The 21,842-nt window shown below is 43.1% G+C and overlaps 1 protein-coding gene across 8 annotated transcripts in view; it reads right to left on the minus strand.

Moving 5' to 3' along the window:
• CACNA2D1 (calcium voltage-gated channel auxiliary subunit alpha2delta 1) overlaps window positions 1–21,842 on the minus strand; it is a 1,735,709-nt gene that overhangs the window by 158,187 nt on the left and 1,555,680 nt on the right. For all 8 annotated transcript variants that reach the window (XM_085652892.1, XM_085652894.1, XM_085652893.1 and 5 more), the window contains 2 exons: window positions 5,254–5,338; window positions 3,762–3,824 (listed from right to left, as the gene is read on the minus strand). In XM_085652892.1, coding sequence (XP_085509018.1) covers window positions 3,762–3,824; window positions 5,254–5,338 — 148 coding nt within the window. The remainder of the gene's footprint in view (window positions 1–3,761; window positions 3,825–5,253; window positions 5,339–21,842) is intronic.

The following is a 21,842-nucleotide window of genomic DNA, read 5'->3' on the forward strand; positions in this document are numbered from 1 at the left end:
TTTGGGGACACGAGGACAATCCTGGGGGGTGGCATTCAGGTCATAAATATACACACACTGTGTGATCTTAAACCCCAGGACTTGGTTTCATTCAGCCCGGTTTTATTGCCTTTTGCCTGTAATAAAGCAAATTGCTGCGCTTCTATTTAGGCATACTGCAACATGGTTACCATGGTTGAGGTCACACATCAAATTCCGGCAGACCATTCCTTGTTTGAGTCAACATTATGGAGGATTAGAGGTCTCGGTGGTATGCACTTGCAGTGTATACAGCACGGTTTTATGTTCCTTTATGTTTTACACAAGGGCACTGTAAAATGTTTGAGAGATTGGCGCCACAATGTATATTTAGGCTATGTTCCCAAAATAGGCTGTTGATTTATATATTGTTTGCGTGCGCATTTAAATACGCATTACGTCAACTTTGTGATATATGCAGGCTGGTTACGCACTTTGCTGTGATTCAGTTTTAAATGTTTTGCAGGATGCACAGTATTTACATGTTATGTAATCACATGTTTTACCAGCTGCATTTCTCTGGCATTTTGTCAGGATTTTTGCGTATAGATAGTATAAAACTGTACTGGTGCACTGTTGTAACATAGAAGTATTTCCTTCATGTTTATGTTCGCCTAGAGTGGGAAGGGTTATAAATTCTTATGTTCACATGGCGCCAATCAGATTGAGAAAGGCTTCTGCGAAGCCAAAACGCGTATCTCCAGCAGCGGGGGTCGGAGGAGACCCGATGAAATAAAGCAGCCCTATTCCTGCAGTCTTGGTTATGTGCCTTCTTCTTTGGTGTAGGATTGTGTGTTCATCATTATGCAGCGATCAGTGGTCTCACGCTGTCCACGTAAACACTAGTCGACTTGTGGCTCTCCCTTTTGACCGCAGAGTTTTAGGAGGAGCATGGAAGTGCTAATGGGTGAGCCCCCTTCTTTGGAGTAGGATTGTGTGTTCATATATACATATATGTGTATATATATAATATATATATATATATATATATATATATATATATATATATATATATATATTCACTGAAAAAACCATAGGTTTCACACACGTTATAGTTAGGAATTAGCATTTAAAAAACCTTGCAAATTCAGTGAAAAAACCATAGGTTTCACACATGTTATAGTTAGCTGGAAATTTTACTGATAAAAAACCAATGAAATTCCCCCGTTATAGTTAGTGCAGGCAACTATAACTCACGCGACCGCAATCCTCTGCTGATGACATATGTGTCTTTATGAAAAAAAAATATTTGTAATATATGTATAGCTAAAATTTAATGGAAGAAGACATGGGCAAATAAGTGTCTAAATACAGTATTAACATCAGCAGAAGATTGCGGTCGCGTGAGTTATAGTTGCCTGCACTAACTATAACGGGGGAATTTCATTGGTTTTTTATCAGTAAAATTTCCAGCTAACTATAACATGTGTGAAACCTATGGTTTTTTCACTGAATTTGCAAGGTTTTTTAAATGCTAATTCCTAACTATAACGTGTGTGAAACCTATGGTTTTTTCAGTGAATTTGTACGGTTTTTTAAATGCTAAGTTACTTTACGCCATTCGTGGCGTGCGCGCCCACTTAACGCAGTTCGTTCCGTGCGTGCACGGTGCGCTTCGCGCACCGTGCGCGCACAGTGAGCACGCGGCCCACTTTATGCAGTTAGTGCCGTGCACGCACGGTGGGCACGCGGTGCGCTACGCGCACCGCGTGCCCACGTTACGCTAGATGGGCCATGTACGAACGATGCGCTTCGCGCACCGTGCGCACATGGAGGACATATGATGCGCTTCGTTGAGAAAGGTAATATTTTAATTTTTCATATATGTTATATGCCATGCACTAATGGTGCCATTCAGGCACCATTTGCACATGGGGTGGGGAGAGTATGGATATTGTTTTTTTTATTATTAATTTTTACAGTACGCGTACGGTAAGCGTAATCGGCGAAATTTTCGAAAAAAATTAAAATTCCGTTTTTGGCCTTGGGGGGTCTTTGAGGACTCCCTCAACATGGCTGGGTGCTTAGGAGCTGTCTAAACAGCCACCTTTACATGTTTTTGGCCTTTGTTTTTTAACCCCCTCTCAGACTGCGAGAGAGAAAATGGCGGCCGCCGCTTCCTGGTTTCGACCGATTCGAATGTTTACTAAGATCTAACAGCCAAAAAGAATCGCGCTCGCGCACGGCGGCGTGCGCGTACGGTAAGCGCACCGTAAGCGCACCGTAAGCTGGCTCAGATATATATATTGATTTAAAGGCTATTTTCTCAGAATCTACTGAACAGATTTACACCAAACCTACAAAAGGCACTTCCTTGACCTGTAGACTACCTCTCTGCCAAATTTCAAGGAACTCTGTTCAGCCGTTCGGGCTGTAGCTGTGTCTAAAGGTCCTATGGAAAAATGCATGGGAAAAACTCGTTTTGGGACCCCCTTTTATCTCAGCCCCCGCTTGACGAATCCCCCAGAGACTTTCAGGGTAGGAGCGGAGCGTAGCGCCCCATTAGTTTTGAAAATTTCGCGAGGATTCGTCGACCGGCGCCAAAGTTATTCCAAATAGAATGTTGCGGTTTTCCTATGGAAACAGGGTCCTAACTATAACTACCTACTGGCGACCGCCAGTAGGTAATATATATATATCTATATATATATATATATATATATATATATATATATATATATATATATATATATTACATGTTTAGGTGCTTTTCTGTTGCACAAAATGTATTATTATAAAGCCCTTATATCACAGTAAAACATGTTATTTGTGAAATATTTCCCAGTTTTGTTTGAAGTACAGATTTTACCATCACAATGATAGCACCTAAACCAATCGGTAGAGCTTCATGGGTGTCAGGACCATGAGACATGGCGCGCCAAATTATGCAGCAAAAAAATTCGATTATGTGGCAGATTCCCTGGCAATGGTATTTTCATCATTTGAACTAGAAACAATATTTTTGGAGAAATCTGCAAATTTCGAAAGTAATTTGGCAATTGTACTAAATCCATAATTAAAGGGTAAACACTACAGCCACAGAACTGTACAAATCAACTGACTCTTACCATTACCTATTGAATTACCGACAATTTATTCAAGAAAGATAAACATGACAGAAATATACTAATTCCAGTCAGTTCATTCTGTTATCTGATCTTTGAAGAAAACTTATTTTTTAGGGTAGCTACCCAAAACAAACATATAGTAAAAAAATAAAATAATAACCCATACCATAATATGGTTCAATTTTACCATCTTTATGATGTCACCAGAACTCCTTGATGGAAATATTGGAAATATAGAACCATACATATATTTTGTTTTTACTGGTAACTTAGCTCATATTTTATTCCCCAAGGCATCATGTTTCTGGGGGTCATGAGACAGCTTGAACAGTAGTGAAAAAGTTTGGAGTAGAAAGTGAGCCATTACTAAATTTCATAGGAAATGATTCGGCAAGGACTGCTGCTTATCCAGTTTAGAGACTACTATCAATACATCTGAATATGAATGGTTTAGCACTAATCGCCAGCAGATTCTTTCACTTTATTGTTACAGGAGTGTTTCAATTACAATCAGCTGCATAACTAAAATTGAATGTAACATGATTCACATCTTTCTATCTGTTTCACCATTTTTATAGTCTGTCTATCCACCATGTTACAAAACCACAAGATTGTATTTCATTTTCCAAAGAAAGTAATGTGCATATTAGCTCAGAAAAGATGATCAATGTTTACCTTTTGGGGTATACTCGTGTGATTCCGCCGTCTGTTACTACAAACCTTGCAAGTATTCCACTCCTAAAAAATATAATGACATATTTTAAAATAATGACATATTTCATATAAACGTTGATATAAATTGTTATAAACCTTTCTCTTTACTACTTTTGAAAAATGCACAATATATTTTCTGATCGTCAGTCTGTAATTGATGTCATTTTTGCTTAGTGAAGAATGTATTCTTAGGGTTGTCTCTTTCACATATTTACATTTTCTGATAGTGTACAGCAGTGCTTCTTGACCTGTGCTCTAAGGAACTCCAGTGGGCTGTGAGGCCTAATCAGGGGGTCCATGACTGTGATACAAAATTAAATAATATTAAAATTAATGCATTCAAAGTAATAAAGCATATGCAAATATAGAATCAAAATTAAAAATTTAGAAAACTTTGCCTGAATTAGATTGCGAATTAAATCAAATATTTCAATATTTGAGCATCTGTTTGTGAATACTTGTTTTTGTATTTTTGTGTATTCTTTAGAAGTATAAAGACTAGAAATTGATTTTGCGGGGGAGGAGTCCCCAGACCCAGTAATGATTCAGTGGGGGGGTCGTCATAAGTCAAAAGGTTAAGAACCACTACTGTACAGATGAATTATTGTTCTAGGGCTAAATAGAGAGTTAAGTAACTAGACACTTTCTAAATGAGAAGAGTAGGGCAGGGCTTTGATGTTAAATGTGACTTTGATCCACTGCTTGAAGTTCTGGATACAGAAGTATCTCCCCCCTCGGCTGGAGTGTGCATGTACAATCTGTGCCAAGTGCCTTTAGCGGTAATTAAGCTCCTGCTAAGAGGAACTGCGCAGTCATTGTTTGCAATAATGTTCAAACAACTATCACAATGAAGCCTGGAAGGACATTTGGAAGGATGCTTCTCAGCTATAGCAGTTGTAATAAAGCTCGGAGCTTGTACTATGGTATATATTTAGAAACAGACATTTTTTTTATATGGCTTCTATAACTGTTAGGGGAGTTAGTTAATGTGTGGGTGAATATAGCCTTTGCTAGAAAAGGAGGTCTGCTTAATGTGCCATCAGATGGCAGTCAGCTTCTTCCCTTCTTTCCCTTCATGTCCTTCAAGACACTCAACATGGAGGAAGGGAGGGCAGAGGAACATTTTGGGTTTGACAGCTTCTGGTGTAAAAATCAGCTGTCGTCTTAGCTGAACGTTTTAAGCTGCAGATTGTTTACATTAACAACATTTCATGAAACTGAACATTCTTGAACAATGACTTGAAATGTTATGACTCAGACGAGCTCCCCCACTTGCCCCCCCCGCCACCGTTTGCTGCCCTGGTACTGTGAAGAGACTCCTCTCCTCGATCGTCCTACATTTGGGAATACCGGGCGCAGGAAGAGCGGCGAGTTTGTTTCATTGTGAAAAACTGGCTAGAAAATATGCCCCCTGGTTCTTACATTTACAAAAGAGAAAAGAAAGACAACTTACGGGTTTTGCTTACTCCAATAGTTCGTAGCTAGCTCATTTGTGAAACCAGCATCGAGCAGCACTCGGTTCACCATATCAGTATTACCTGACAAAGAAAAAAATTGTAACCACAAATTAGTTCATGTAAAGGCAATTGAATTCCAAGAGACTGAAAAATCTGGAAAATGTAATATTTAAGAAGTTTTATTCTACTACGTAAATAAAAGGGCCACATCACATATGATTGAAACATCACCACAAATGTTTTATTAGATTTTCAAAAAGTAACAGATTTTTCTGTCTTGTCAGTGCTCTGTAAGGCTACTGCTGCTTCAATACAGCTCAGCCTATTAGACATGGATTGGACAGAGGTAGCATGCTGGGCCTCAATGTAGATTTTCTGTGGGCAGAGCACACCCCTGACATCATTTTTCTTTTTACAGAAAGCCTCATACACACAGGCATGGCCGGTCCATATGGGCAGAGGGGCCATGCCCCTCCACCTTTCACCCCTTGTGAACAGTGTCTGTCAGGCTGAGCAAAGGTCAGCCTGACAGACACTGTTCACTTTCAGTTCAAGCAGCCAGGGGCCAGACACGTGCATTTAGCGCTGGCTCCTGGCTGCCTGAACTGAACTTTGCTGGGCCGAGAAAGTCAGAGCTCTGTTGGGCGTGACGTTCTCAGCTCATCAAAGGTTGCTGAGGCCCTCCCCTCAGTGACGGCGGGTAGTGTCAGTTTTAAGCACTAAAGCGCCCAGGGTCGAGCGTCAATCAGTGACACTTCATCACAGAGTGGGGTGGGGTCAGTATTCTCACTGACCCTATCCCACTCTGTGATGACGTTGGGACTGCTGCCTTCCCTCGTGTCACAGCGCTCAGACCAATCACAATTCTGCATTGCAGTGTTGTGATTGGCTTAGGGGAGGGAACCTGGCTGCCTGCTTCCTGTTCCTGTCAGAGACAGAGGCAGGAGAGCAGGAGCGGAGAAGGCGCAGGACCCGGCCTCAAGGTAAGTTTTATTTTATTTTTTAAATTCTGATCCTTAACCCCCAACCCCCTTGCCTGCCCCGCCACCTGTGAGCCTTGTGGCCGCCACTGGAGCAATGCTGTCTCCTGCTAAATACCAGGAGCTATCTGGGGCCGCAGGGGTTTTAGGGCTCACCATGCAGCCCCAACAACAGTATTATGGGTCTCCTGAGTGGGCTCCAGGTCACCCACACCTAACAGTGCTGAGCCCCGGGGGATGGGGTCCCCAGGGCCATAATCACACCGGGATGGGAGCTGCATGCCCCCTCCCCCTACAGACAGACCTCAAGGAATTGGGCTGAAATTGGCCCAGTGAAGATGGCTGCGGGCCCCCTCCCCATGTAGAATTTTGCCAGTCCCCAGGGAAGAAATCAGCCCAAGGAGGGTGGTCGCAGTCCTCCTTTCCCAGCAGTATGTTGGTGGGACTTGGTGGATGGGGTCCCCGGGGCTGAAGTAGGCACAGGGAGGGGGCTGGGTGTCCCCCTCCCCCTATACAATTTCTCTGGGCCCGGGGGATTGCCTCCCCAGGGTTGAAATTATGGGACTGCATGCTCCCTTCCAAATACAAAATGTATCAGGGGCCTGAGGTATGGGGTCCCAGTGACCAGAATCGACCCTTGGAGGGGCACGTGCCCTCCTTCCCCGACAAATATGACAGGGTCCCGAGGATGGGGTCTTCAGGGACGAAACTGGCCTGGAGGGAGGCCACACCCCCTACTCTCAAATTTCCACCAGGCCCCAGGGGATGTTGTCTCAGGGCCAAAATGAACACAGGGTCAGGGGTCGCATGCCTCCTATTCTAAAATGTATGCGGGCCCCGGGGGGTGAGGACACGGGCCAAAGTCAGCCCGGGAGGGTGGTTGTGTGCCCCCTTCCGATGAATATTACGCTGGGCCACAGGGTCCCATGAAGCAAAAATTGAGCAAGAGAGGGCAGTTGCATGCACCCCTGCCCCTCAAAAGAATGTCATCAGTATTGTTGTCAATGATGTATTAAGTGATGTCATAGAACATGTCATGAGTGATGTAATATGTTTTGATCACAGAACTCCCTGGTAGGATTATTACTTTAATGAAAACAATGATGCCCGCCTTACGAGTTAATTGGGATAAATTAGCTGCGTGTAAACAGAAGAAAGATGAGTGTCTCCGATTTCTTCACTCGTTTTGAGGAGACGTTTATTGATCACAGTGGTCAGGAGATGACTACAGAGGGTGGACAGCGATTATTTGTAGATAAATTCGTATTTAATTTGCTCCCCGATTTGTCACAAAAATTAAAAGACTCTGAAAGTTCATGGGCTGTTTCTTCTTCTGCTCAGATATTGGCTACTGCTCAATATTACGAAAACAGGGACAAAGAGGAAAAAGACAAGCAAGAGAAAAAGACTAAAGAATTAAAAACGAAGGTTCTTCTGCAACAAGCTTATCCTCCTCGCTCTGCTCAGCGCCAGTTTCAACAGCCTCCCCAGTTTCAGAGGGTTTTTCAAAAGCCTGAGCCCTATATTCCGCGCCCTTTGTTAGGTCCTAACTAATACGCCTATTGTAGGGAGGAAGGTCTTTTTAAGAATGGCTGCCTGGTTTTATTACAGCGTAATGGAGGACTATCTACCCCACGAGGTCGTGGTGGTTCCCAGTTAGCGCCCAGGGGTAGAGGTCGAGGTATGTCGCCCCAGACACAGCGCTCCCCTCCACCTTCACATTCTATGAACTACTTTGATCAGCAAAATACTCAGTCTACACAGTATTACAATGATGATTACTATGTTGAAGGTGAGAATGACGGTCTTCACGCTAACTAGGACAGCCATGGACAAAGTGGGGGAGTTGTATCGATTCCAGTAGATCAGAATGGGACTTATGTTAATGTCACTATAATGGGTGTTTCAGAGCCATTTCTTTTAGATACTGGTGCGATGAGAAGTTCTATTATTCACTCCAAACTCCCTGGGGCACCTTTGTCTGGCTTAACAAACATATCCGTAGGATTTTCTGGCGCCCCAGTTCATAGCCCGGTCTCTTGTCCTCTGCCTATTTCAATTGGTTCTTATAATTTGGAAGCTCCGCTTCTTTTAACGACTGGTTGTGGCGAAAATCTGTTGGGTTTGGATTTATTGAAAAGATTGCATGCAACGATATATTGTTCTCCTTCTGGTGTACATCTCGTTTTGGGGTGAAAACTGACTTCTCCAATGTATTTGTCTAAAGATCAATTTCCACCTGAATTGCTCTCTCTCCCTGCGACACTTTGGGCTACGGGTCCAAATGATGTTGGTTGTCTTGAGATCCCACCCTATGTCGTTACCCTCAAGCCCAATGCTAAATTGCCACGCATCCCTCAATACAAAATTCCCAATGATGGTGAAAGAGCGTGTTTTGCTATTATTTATGATTTGGTTCAGAAGGGTGTGGTTGAGGAGACGAGGGGAAATGTATGCAATAGTCCTGTTCTCCCAGTTCTTAAACGCACTGATCCTTCTCAGCCTCCTGTTTATCGTTTTGTTATTGATCTCTGGGAGGTTAATAAAATTGTTGTACCACAGTTTCCTGTTGTTCCAGATATCACTATGACACCTGCCTCTGCAGCTTGGTTTTCTGTTATTGATATGAAAAATGGTTTCTTCAGCATCCCCATTGCTGAAGAGAGTAGGGATATTTTTGGCTTCTCTTTAGGAGGCCGAAGTTTCCGGTTCAAGCGCGCACCCCAAGGCATTTGTGAAAGTCTCTCCATCTATAGCCAAGCTCTGAAGTGCCAGCTTGATGCTTTTCCTTTGCCACCAGGTGCTACCCTTATTCAGTATGTGGATGATTTATTGATTGCTGCTGATTCAGAGGATATTTGCAAAAATGTGACTATTGCACTATTGCGTCACTTGTCTGACCTTCGCCATAAGGTTTCACCTTCTAAATTACAATATGCCCGCCAAGAGGTTACCTATCTAGGTCATCTCTTGTCGAAGGAGGGAAGGCGACTGACCCCAGAACGTATTCAAGCAATTGCACAAATGTCTGTGCCATCCACACAAAGAGAAGTGCGTGCCTTTCTGGGCATTACCTCTTATTGTAGACAGTGGATTCCAAATTTTTCTTTGTTGGCTAAACCTTTGTTGGCACTCACTTTGAAAGACACACCCCAACCCTTTCCTTGGACTGACAAATGTCAGAAGAGCTTTTCTGATTTACGTGCTACTCTGCGCTCTGCTCCTGTGTTGGGTACTCTGGATTACAGTAAGCTCTTCACGCTTTATGTCCATGAAAGAGAGGGTTGTGCGTTGTCAGTCTTAACACAACAATTTGGAGACAAGCAGTGGCCATGTGCCTACTTTTCGGCTACATTAGATCCAGTAGCCAAGGCATTGCCTAGTTGTCTTAAAGCTACAGCAGCAGCAGCAATTTCTATTCGTCAGTCTGCTGGAGTGGTGCTAGATAACACTCTTATTGTTATGGTACCACATGCAGTGGATACCTTGCTAAATAGGACGAAAATGCAGCATCTTACGAGTGCTCGCTTGTCTGGGTATGAGCTGACGCTCTTGGCTAGTCATATACACATCAAACGATATAACACTTTAAATCCAGCCACATTGTTACCTCTTCCAGAAGAGAAAGGTATTCAGGAACAACATGATTGTTTTCTCCGTATTGAGGAGGAGACAAAAGGTAGGATTGATTTGAAAGATACACCACTAATGGACCCGGATGGGATCCTATGGGTGGATGGTTCTTGTTTTAAACTCCCTAATGGTGAAACAACTTCAGCTTATGCTGTTACCACCTTGCATACAATCGTGGAGACAGCACGCATCAGACATAATTCAGCTCAGGCGGCTGAACTGATAGCTTTGACCAGAGCGTGTGTGTTATCTAAGGGGAAGAAAGTGAATGTATATACCGTCAGCCAGTATGCGTTTGGTGTGGCACATAGTTTTGGTCGTTTGTGGAAGGAAAGAGGATTCTTTACCTCCCACAGGACTAAAATACAGCATGGTCAGTTGGTAACTGATCTTCTTGAGTCACTTGCTTTGCCTACCCAGATAGCAATCATAAAGTGTAGTGCGCATAAGAGGATTACTGATGATGTTGGTCGCGGGAATGCTTTTGCGGATGAGGTAGCGAAAGAAACAGCCAGAGATGCTATGAGTCGCATGTATGTTGCGGGCCCTGCAAATTTGGTCAAGGAAACAGGAATGTGTGAGGATACAATAGAAAGTGTGAGATCGATTTAAGGAGAGGCTACAGAGAAAGAGTTGAGTAAGTGGAAAGAGAGTACAGGAATGTTAGACGCGATGGGATGTTGATAGAATTGTCAGAACATCAGCGTTGGCTGTTACCAGATGCCTATGTTTGGTTTGCCGCGCATTGTCTGGAGTGACAATGGAAGTGAATTTGTGGGCCAAATTATGAAAAAGGTGTGTGCCGGTCTTGGTATCGTCCAGAAATTCCATGCGGCGAACCATCCCCAATCAGCGGGTTTGGTAGAGTGCTATAACGGCACTCTCAAACTTAAGCTTGCAAAGGTACAGGCTAGCACGGGACTTTCCTGGCCCGATGCTTTACCTTTGGCTCTCCTATCCACTAGAACAGCAGTGCATTCTTGTTTGGGACTCAGCCCATACGAGGTTGTTTTTGGGCACCCGGCTAATGTTTGGGGAGTCCCTCGCCCTAAAAAGTATTCTGACATACAGTATCCAATGCTGACTACCTACATGACCTCACCACTAAATTACGTGTTCTCCACCAACAGGTTCGAGACGCTTTACCAGAGGCCTCCACAGACCCAGGTCATTCTATCCAACCGGGAGACTGGGTCTGTGTGAAAACGTTTCAGAGGACAAGGAATTTGGAACCTCGTTGGAAGGCGCCTCAACGGGTTCTTCTGGTGACACGTACAGCAGTGAAAGTCGAAGGGAAAAAGAACTGGATCCATGGCGTGCACTGCAAAAAGGTGCCCTTGCCCTTGCCTTTTGACCAGTGGGTCCGTAAGGGTGTAAGTGATTTTGAAGGTGAAAGGGTTCCCCGGTTTGTACCTTTCAGTAGTGCACACCTAGATGGAACTCAATCAGAGAAAGAAGATGACGACGTTTTACAAGAAGCCGTACCACCACATCTCCGATTGAACATTGCAGATCCACAGACACTTTTTCAGGACCAAATTGTACTGAACAGAACTCGATATAATTTAAGGCCTAGACTGGTCAAGGACACCTGAGATTCTCATCTCTTTCGTGACATGTATCATCTGTCCAGTTTGCAGGGTCACGGTAGGAGTCTTGGTTCGTGACCTGTATATTGGCTAGGCCCCCAGGACTTGCAGTGTCATAGGACGGCTAATAATCACAGCCAAGTGAGTAAGGAAGATTGCCGTGAGCAACAATTTTAGAGGATGGATGTCAAATTGGGAAAGAATAATAAGACGGAAGAGATGAGAAAGAAATATTGTAAATTAGTGTGCAGTCAATGTGGCATAACATTGTGTGTTCTTATGTTTTCTAGTATCTTATTGGCTTGTATAGGTTGGATTGTTCATGCTATGCAGCACAAATCTGTCCCTACTTCTATTTCCTTGCCTTTTCATTCTACTATCTCCTCACATCAATTACATACGCTTCCCCAACATGAACTAATCAGGAGAACAGAATATTTTAACAATTCATTTGTCCAGTTGTTGCATCAACATCAATTGGTAGTCAACACAACCGACTGTTGGGTGTGTGGACTTATGCCTCATACCACAGACAAAGGGATGCCATATTTAGCCCTCCCATTTTCTTATGAAGGTTCCGCTTGGGCCTATTTTGTGATGTTTTCAAATGCATATCAGAACCGATTTAGACGTCCAGTTGGTTCATATGGTAGTGGGCAAGAATTTTAGTCATAGTTCTCTGATAAAAGGAATAGTGGCTATGGCTAGAATTGCGGAGAATAGTAGGGTTCCTGTTGATGAGAAACGGGCATACGATGGTTGGAACGTGACTTGTTACGCTACTAGCCTTACAGATAGGGTTAAACAGGGAAAATCTCCACCAATTTGGACTGTGCCTCATCGAGGTAACTTTTGTTTACAAATGGATGGCCACACTACTGGCACTGGACAAGGAAAGAGTGTTTGTTCCCATACTTACATTCTCACATCTCAGAATTCACCACCGTTAGTGCCATCCCAGGGCACGTATTTTGTCTGCCACGATAGAGCGTAAACGTGGCTATAGACGGATTTTTCAGGAACACACTATATAGCCTTTCTTCTCCCTCCTACCTACACTGCTCCTTCGGGACACCACAGAAACAGATATGGCAGAGGGATTATTGATTCTAAAGACACGGATCTAGCTGTTGCATTTATATACCTGACGACGCCCCTACTGTATACCAAGCCATCTCCAAATTACATGTGATCTCCAAGTCGATTCATCAGGACGAAGGAGATTGGTCTTTATTGGAATGGTTTTGGGGATTACTGTCCAAATAGGGATGGAAGGTATTAACATTCCTTGGAGTGGTTTTGGCCATCATTTTTTCCTGTTGTCTCTGTATGCAGTGTGGCCCCGCCATCTGTGGTCTTTGTGCCACTATGTGTGTCGCAAGGCCTGTGTCACGGAAGACGGAGAGCATTAAAATGATGTTGCAGCAACAGCTTGATGACCTCATGGCCATTGACGTCGACTCAGATTAAAATGAGTCTGTGTGTCTTGACTGAGTAATGGCAAACGGAGGGTCTGAGGTAATTCAGTTTTCATATTTAGCCACCATTTTGTGTCTTTCCTCCATTTTGTGTTGCCCTCACTCAGGCAGCATGGTGAACGAGGTGTTGTTTTCCCTCATCCTACTACAGCGTGTCAAATAACCTCCTGCCTCTGTTTATAGCTGGTGTCAGGGTCTGGCCGACTCCACTAATCCTCGTCTGGTTTGACTGATCCCTGTCTCGACTATCTGTTGGTTCGCACCATTCTTTCCTGACTTTATCTTATCTTCTGGCCTTCGCTATTCTTTACTCGTATTCTCTCATTTCACAACTGTCCTGCGGGGCATACAAATGTGTGCAAGTCGACTTATAAACACTACCACTGATTAACTTGTGGGGAAGGGTGACAAACACAGTTGGAAGGGAGGCTTATTTGAGTTACTTAATATCTTGTTTTCACATTCTTCTTATTGGTCAACCCTGTATGCATTGGGAGTGTTCTTTGTGAATATGTGTGTTATAAAAGATTGTGCGCCACGAAGTAAAATGGCAGTCTCCTAAGAACATACCGAGTGTACTTCTGGGACAACTGTACTTAGCTGCAGCTAATAAACCAAACCTTCTACGCCTAACGGAGTGTCCCGTGTCTCTGTTCGACAAAGCAGGTGAACTCAGGAGATTAAGGCGTACCCTGCGCCGCCAGACCCATAAGGTCTAGGTTCTTCAATGTGCTTTAATTATGTTACATGTTCCTGTTAGATGTCATCTTAGACAGAATAGATTGCCCTTGTATTACATATCCTTTTCAGGATTAGCCAATCTTCGACATCTAAATATAATGACAGAGTCCTGCAGATCTCGAATCCACAATTCCTGAAAAGAATACACCAACACTGCACCTATCTGCAAGAAAACTAGCTTGCCAGATCTTAGATGACTATGCCAAGAGATTGGCAAATTTGGTGCAAATCAATCTAATAGTTCCATAAATATAGGCTAATCAAAAATGCTTTTTCAGTGGAAAGTGTGGCCTAACCATAACTACACAGTAACAGCCACCACTATGTAATCTAGCTTTAGGCGTGCCAAGTTTCTTACAGTTCTGAGTAGGCTAAAAATGTTACAGTGGTGAGTTAAAAAACAAAAGGTGTGTTTTCACATTTTAGCTTCCATGGAAATTTGTGCTTACCGTCATTGCAAAAACCATTGACCAGTTTTACACTAAATATGACGTAAAAGCACAACTTTAATCAAAAAGCATGCTTTTTGTTGTTTTGTAGTAAATCAATTTGATAGTTACAAAATGGTGCCAGGTGGGTTTGAAAGTGTTCACAGTGGTGTCCCACTTAGTCAACAGAACATCCACAGACCCAGAAAATGCAAAAGACCTCTTATTGTACAATAGAACTTTCTGCTCCTGTTGTTTTTTCCTGGTATGCAGTCTCAGATCTGACGGCTTGGCCCAAAGATTATTAAAGTTATTATAATACTACATATGTAGCACCCAGCTGCCCTTGTGATGGGGCCAGATGTTTATAGATTTGGGTTTATGATTACCTGATAGCGAATTGTATTGATTCACTATTAGGTAATTGCAAACAGCTATATACAACAGGGTGTTTTACACTGTTTGCAATTCCCAGTGGGTCGCAAATTGACCTACCTCATTAATATTCATAAGCTAGGTCGCAAATTGCGGCCTATTTGGGAATTACTCAAACCACAGGGATAGTGGCCTGCTGGGACCATGTCTGTGTTTGCTTTTAAAAAAAGCTTTTTTTTTTTAAATGCAGTCCATTTTCCATAAAGGAAAACTGGATGCATTTCAAAAACAAAAATGAAAAGTTATCTTTTCTGTGGGACCACTGCCTGTTTTAAAAAACATTTTTACAACCATTCACAAAGTGGAAGGGGTCCCTTGGAGACACAATTCAATTTACAAATTGGTAACTACCAAATTGAATTTGGTGGTAAAATGCAAATGTTTTGTGATCGCATTTCGTTCGCAAAAAATGAATACATATCACTGCGATTCGGTATTAGCAAGGGGCACCCTTAACATTCCCCTGCCTAATACTGAATTATTTTAACCCATTTTGCGAATCTGTAATAGGTTATTGAAACGCAAAATAGGGTTTTTCTGCTCGGAAACGCCCCTTTCTGTCAATCAGGCAATTTGTGACTTGATAAAGCATTGTACAGCTGACCCTAGGTTCTTTAGTTTGATGTTATCTAGGGGCTCATTATGATGGCGAGCTGGCGGTGACGATCCTCCCGCCATCACAATGTGATTCACCCACCGCCAAATTAGGATGGTGGTGGGAATCACATTGGTTCCGCGGTGGACGGAAAATCCATTCGCCATGGTCATCCCAAGGCGGTCCTTTTCTGCCTGCCTTGCGGATCACGGAACCAGGGCATTATTGCTGTGGTGCCGTGCAGGTACCACCATAGTGATTAGCATGAGCCCTTCACCTGTCTTTTTGCGGCGGGAATGCAGCAGGGAATCCCGCCACAAAAACACAGGCAGAGACTGGCTCTGGGGGCCCGTTGTGGGCCCCCCCTCTATCTAGGGAGAGGGGGGTGCACTGGGGTGTACCCATGGTACCCCCCTACATTTCCATGCACAAGGTGGCAGGCACCGCATGGTGCATGGAAATGCACATTGTGGCATATTCACATTGCGGACGGTGCTGCAGCCAGCAGCACCGTCCACAATGTGAAAAGGCCAGGATGCGCCCGCCAGTGTGGTGGGCACATCCTAATTGGGCTGGTGAGACCGCCACACGTCTGGCGGGCGGTCCCATCACCGCTATGATGGCGGCGGACTGATGTCTGCCTGCCATCATAATGAGCCCCCTAGTTCGGATGTAGTCATTTGATTTATGCTTTCCCCCATCCCTTTTGGTAAGGTCCGCAATGTTAATATCTTGTTTTAAAAATAAATACAAATAAAAGCACTCCATGCAATCAAATAGCACATTACTTATTTTGACATTTTGATTACAATTATCCTTACACATTAAAAAAGTTCACGTTTTTGCACCTTCCAAACTCAAAAGAGTTAAATTATTTTTAATTTTGGTAAAATTACCCTCTGGAATGTATATAACTAAACAGCTTCAACACATGGAATGTAACGCTTCAATGCTGTCTGGAAAAGCTCTGAATGTATCAAGCTGTACTTCCTAATTATTATCTTTAATGTCCGATTTTGGCCTCAGTGTTGCCGGGTAAAGGCAATCTTAATATTTTGTTTATTGTCCTAAGAAAAGTACTTCTCTGGATAAAGTACTTTTCATTTATTGTATTGCACCATTTTTTCTGTTTATTGCTGCTGGAAACCAATCGTATACAAAAATGCATAAATAAATATTCGACGGCCACAAGAATATTTGTTTATCTTTTTATTTTTTTAAACTGGACCTTCACTTTTAAAATACTAGCTTTCATGGCTTGGCATCTTACCATGAAGGTTTTAAATATTTCTATATCACTCATGCATCTTTATTATTGCTACTGACAACATTCGTTTTACTAGTTCTTAGAGTTTTAAATACAGGGCTTTGTTTTTAGGTCTCGGCTCGAAGGCTGCGCTTGCGCAGTCTCGATCCGAGATTTAATGACTTGGAGAAGAGGGGCTTGAACCCGCCCCTCTTCTCCCCTGTTCTCCACTGGCTGGCCTCTTGAATGCTGGCCAGCCATTGGAGAAGAGGTCCGTCATTCCGATTAGGCCCCGTCCTTTTCAGATCGGGGGGCGTGTTTTTTTCAAGAAGTCTAATTATCTCCTCCAGCCAATGGCAAGAGGAGATAAAAGCAAAACACGCCCCCGAATCCGAAAACGCCACTGCGTTTCTCCGAGGCATTTCTGCTCTGCCTCGGAGAAAGGCAGTGGTGTGCTTGCCTTTTGCTCTGCCTTGTTTTTGCCTTTATCTGTTTGACTTCTAAGAACTTCCTTTTCTCGCCCAAAGGTAAAGCTGCTCCGACGCCTCTCGCTCTCAATGTTGCCAGGTAAATCTGGGAGTAGCTAAACCAGTCCGCTGTCCCCCTCTGCATTCTGAGCCTCGTAGTCTTTGTTCAATAATGAGCTAAACAAGGCTACAGGTTCCTGACAATAAAAAATAGTCGGACTGAATGAGAGGTTCGTTGGAAATAGCTGAGAAGCGCGAGAGCTCGGCGCCAGTTATTTTCACATGCTGGAGGGGCGTTTAATCCTTTTAGAGCTGATAAAATTGACAAACTGGGTGGATAAATGCAAGGGGGCTGCAGGTGTCCCAGCAGGGGCCTAGACAGAGCTCTATGAACGCGGCAGGCCCGTCCTTGAATGCCCCCAGTGGAGACCAGCCTTCACGGGACCCCCGCGCCCTCCCCCGCTGCATGACAATGGCTTCCTGCGCAGCCCTTAACAAGCCAAATGTCTGCATTTAAACATGTACATTTCAAACGTTTCCGGCAGGGAATATTGGGGGTTGCAGCTTTGGAAATGTTTCAGAATTGTAGATAAGTGGGGTGGGGTTTATTTGTTGGCAAAATTGCAGTAAAATGAGTGGCCCAGTCTGGCGATCTCCCAAGATTTGCTATTGGTTGGTCGTACACAGTTTGTGAAAGAGATAAGATTCCAGCGAGTACACTGCTTGTTGTGTACTTTGGAGAGCTGGCTCATATGACCAGGGTCTCCTCACTTGACCGCATGGTGTTATCCTCTGCAAATTAATTTGTGACCGTTTGTTACACTCAAACTGGACAATGGATGTTGGGGGTGCAGCTGCGCACGCCGCCCCCGCAGTATTACTGCCGCCGCCGGGCACTATTTAGCAGTTTATATAACTCATGATTTTAAGCACAAGTGACATGCCCTGTAAATGCCTGCACGCGTACTGCTCCCGCTCATCGATCTTCAAGTCTGCAGAGCAAAGCTGTGTACAAACTAAAAGCAAGCGCTATAATTAAACAAGCATTTACAATGCAACGGTCTCGACATTGTTAAAGTTAGAGCTATTGGCATTGCTCATGACAATGCCGTTTCTTTAAATGTTTTAAAAACAAAAACATAAACAAAAATAATGTCATGAGCAATGCCAATAGCTCTAATTTTACCAATGCAGAGACCATTGCATTGTAAATGCTTGTTATTATCATGTACTGCCAATAAACCCAAAGCCACTTCTCTATTAAGGTACACAATTAAAGTACAGCAACCACATACCACAGAGATCTTTAATAGCCAGCATGTCAAGGCAATCAGCCCATTTTGTTCTCACTCATCTTGTTTCAATTACGTTGTTTAACTGTGATGAGATTTGTTGATTTTGATCATGCAAAAAGTATCATAAATCAATGACTTTTCTGGTTTATGGAAGAACCATGCCTTATGGCCCTGATAGTGAGTTAGGTAGAAATCGATGTGGAGACTCCCAGTGGCAGGAATGACCATTACTGGCCAGTAACACAACATGGAAGTCTGCCTATTATGAGTTAGACATCTCTCAATTGAAAATAGTAGCGAGGACATGGAATTACTGTGCAGAATTCCACAGAATTCTGCAGAGATTTAACACTACCATTTACCACCTGCTTCAAGCAAGTGGGAAATGGTGCATTGATGGATGAAAGGGGTCTGGAATGCTAGGGGAGGAAAAGAGAAGAATAGGTCTGGAAGAGGAAAGGAATGCTAAGAAAAATGTCAGAGACCAGAGGACAAGGCTTGAGTGCTCCTGCAGCAAAAGTCTCATATTCTTTTACCTGCTGGAATTACCGGCTGGTAAAATAGTTTTCCAAGTTTCCACACCTAGGAAAACCGATGCCAGCACATGAAGCATTACCAAGACGAGTCATGACGTGGACGAGAAGGAGAGATGGCGGCTGCAGGCGTGCAGCTCCCGATAATCTCTGATACTATCACCGCTGCCTCTTGCCTACCTGTTTATTTGCAGAGGGGGGGGCTTCTGCTCTGCCCTCATTGTTGGCTGCTCCGGTGGCGTAGGTGGGGTCGGTACGGCGAATGGCAGAGTGGGTGAACTGTGGCAGGTGAGTGCAGAGAAAGCAGTGTAGTGCAGTATAAAAGACAGACAACAATTGGAGAGCAAGGCAGTTGCTGAGCCTTGCACCACTCCACTCACTGTTGCTCACATTTGATCTTCAGTGCCAGCCGTGGTGCCAGTAAAAATGCCAGGCCTACAGCTGGTAAGTTCTGCGTTGCTGGGTAATGTGGGTGAGCAGGATGCAGGGGGAGCAGTGGGCTTAGGTCCCTCTGCATTCATGGCTAATGATTAAGCCATGAGCCTGCAGAGGCAGTCTGACTAGGTTTAGGTGCAGCCTGAAGGCCAGGTGTGGCCTTCACAATGAAAGCTGTGAGCTGTGAGAGTCCACCCCATAGATAGTTGCTGATTAGACCTCCAGCACCACTGCAAATGGATTACTATAATCTCATCTGGCTTCAATACTGTGCTGGTGAAGAAGGTGAGTCATGGATGAGCTGCTCCTAAATGTAGTGCATTAGGCATAGGAGGGGAGAGTCATTTGTGGTTGCAGCCTGTTTAGGTGCCGGAGCGGCTTGCAGGTCTACTGCTTTTTCCCTTCCAGGATCTTGTTGCTTCAACACTCTGCACTCTGCAATTGTGGGATCAGAGCCAAATTATCTTATTTTCTCCCATGCCTATAGCTGCTGTGGATGAGTACCTATATGTGGCTGATGGAGGAGGTGTCTAAGCAAGGTTGAGTTCAGGTTGAGCTTAACTAGAACTGGTGTTAGGAGGCACCTAGGTCAAATCTAGGTGCAGCCTTTGTACCCTGAGTGTTATTTTTACTGCTATCTCTGTTTCGTAATTGCAGACTCAGCTCTTTAACTGTATTACCTATTTTATTGATATACACTATGACAGCAAAAAAACTAAGATCTGGGAAACTAATCTCTACAAAGTGCTGCCAAAAGAATAAATCAAATACATGAAGGAATAAGGCACCACATCTGGGTATCTTGAAAGAGATTTCAACTATTTCATTATATTTTAAGAGATCTGGTAAAGAAAATCCCAAAGCGGAATCTAACCTGGTGTCTATGAAAGACTTAAATAAAATAAAATCACAATTGGATGGTCCTTCAGGGGATACTGATTTTATTTTAAATGATTCCCTGTGTGGCAAGAAAACCCTTGATACATCCCCGCTTTCCCTCGATAATGTTGGACCAATTAACATTGAGGACTCTATACAATATTTTCCTAGGTAAAATTCAGTGGGGTACACTATGCTTCTGAGAAATGACAGAAAATCCAATGGGTATAACACTCTGGAGAAACCTCTTTAATGGTAGAATATACTCTACCAGAGAAATCACCATTCAAGGCTGCTTCATCTGTGTTAAGGAGGAGTATCTCAGAGAGAGTTATGCCATTATCATAGAGAAAGTCAATAGAGCTTTTCAGTATGCAAAGGGTCAATACATCGTCAGGGTCAAATCTATTTTTGGTACCAGGATTATTGCTTAATCCATCAGTGAATCTCCCTTGTAATTATGTCTGCTTCTCAAAAACACTCCAATGTCTCGAGAGAATATTGTGCGCATTCATGAATCTTCTGGGAAAAACTACTGATTGTCTGGATCATATCTTGGACTTATTATCTGTAATTCTGAAATAACTCCCAATGAAATCAGAGGGGGTCTGTGTGCCGGTATTTAAGCAGGCTGTCAAAGATAGTTTTATTCAAAAGACAGATATTGGTGTTGAGTTGGCTGTCCCATTTCGAAAACTTCAGCACATATGCAAAAATGACTTCCAGAGATAAATCTATCCTCATTGGAGCTTCATTTTATGGAAAAGGACCCATGTCTCCAAGAAACTGTTGATAAAAAAGTTACTATTTTAGATTCCCAGGTTGGATAAGATGTCCATTGGCCTGAAGAATATTTTTCCAAATGTTGACCCATCCTGGGATGCTAAAAATGAACTATTATCATCTTCTGTTTTCAACCCTATCTCATCTGCATTTGTGTGCTGTCAATTGTCAGACATTCTTGAAAAGGGCACCCAATATCATCTTATTACCCAGAAACAAGTGCAAATTAGAGAGGAGGAAACTACAACTTTAAATTTTGTCTTATTTCAGGATGATTCACTTTTTTAAAATTGATCGCCTGATCTTCTGACACAGGTAGAACAACTTAAGTTGGTAAGGAGTAGTGTTCTGAAATTGGTGGAACCACTAGACACACTATAGGGGAAAAAATCATGGGTTACATTTAAGAAGACAGATATTGTGAACTTAATTTTGAGATCTTTATGTCTAAAGGAATTTATATTGTATCCTCTCCTCTGCAGAATAAGGTTTTGCCTATGGGTGGGAAACATTCTTTGCAAATTTTACGCCCCATAGAGGAATGTACTGTTTCACAGAAAGAGGTGGCCATTAATGGAAAATGTACATTCGTTTCTTGCAAGGCTGGCTCTATGGTGGTATCACAGAGTGATCATAAGCCTGGTCAAAAGCCGAAAAACAATGATGTGGCCAAATGGGCTTGGCTAGCAGGTCCATTAAAAATGTGTCATGGAATATAGCTGGCTGTTGGAATAATCTGGGAAAACTCAGACTCTGAATACATTAAATCCTGTGATAATCTCCCTACAAAAAATGTAGGCACCTGCCGTTCGTGAGGTTGAAACTTATTATGAGATTAGCTGTTCTGCTATTAAGAGAGGCTCTGCTTGTGGTGGTTTAGCCATAATATTGTCAGTAAGTTTTACTTGGACATATCAGGTGTATGGTCATCAATGGAATTTAATGCATTGTGTTTTATTTCCAGAGCAGAACTCGGGTCATTGCTCAGTCTTTCCTTTTAGTTTAGTCAAGCTTTATATTGAGTTGTTTCAATATATTAAATATGATTATGGGGAACATAGGTATTTA

Source organism: Triturus cristatus, chromosome 4_1 (genome assembly GCF_964204655.1).
Source record: "Triturus cristatus chromosome 4_1, aTriCri1.1, whole genome shotgun sequence".
Classification (NCBI taxonomy): Eukaryota; Metazoa; Chordata; class Amphibia; order Caudata; family Salamandridae; genus Triturus; species Triturus cristatus.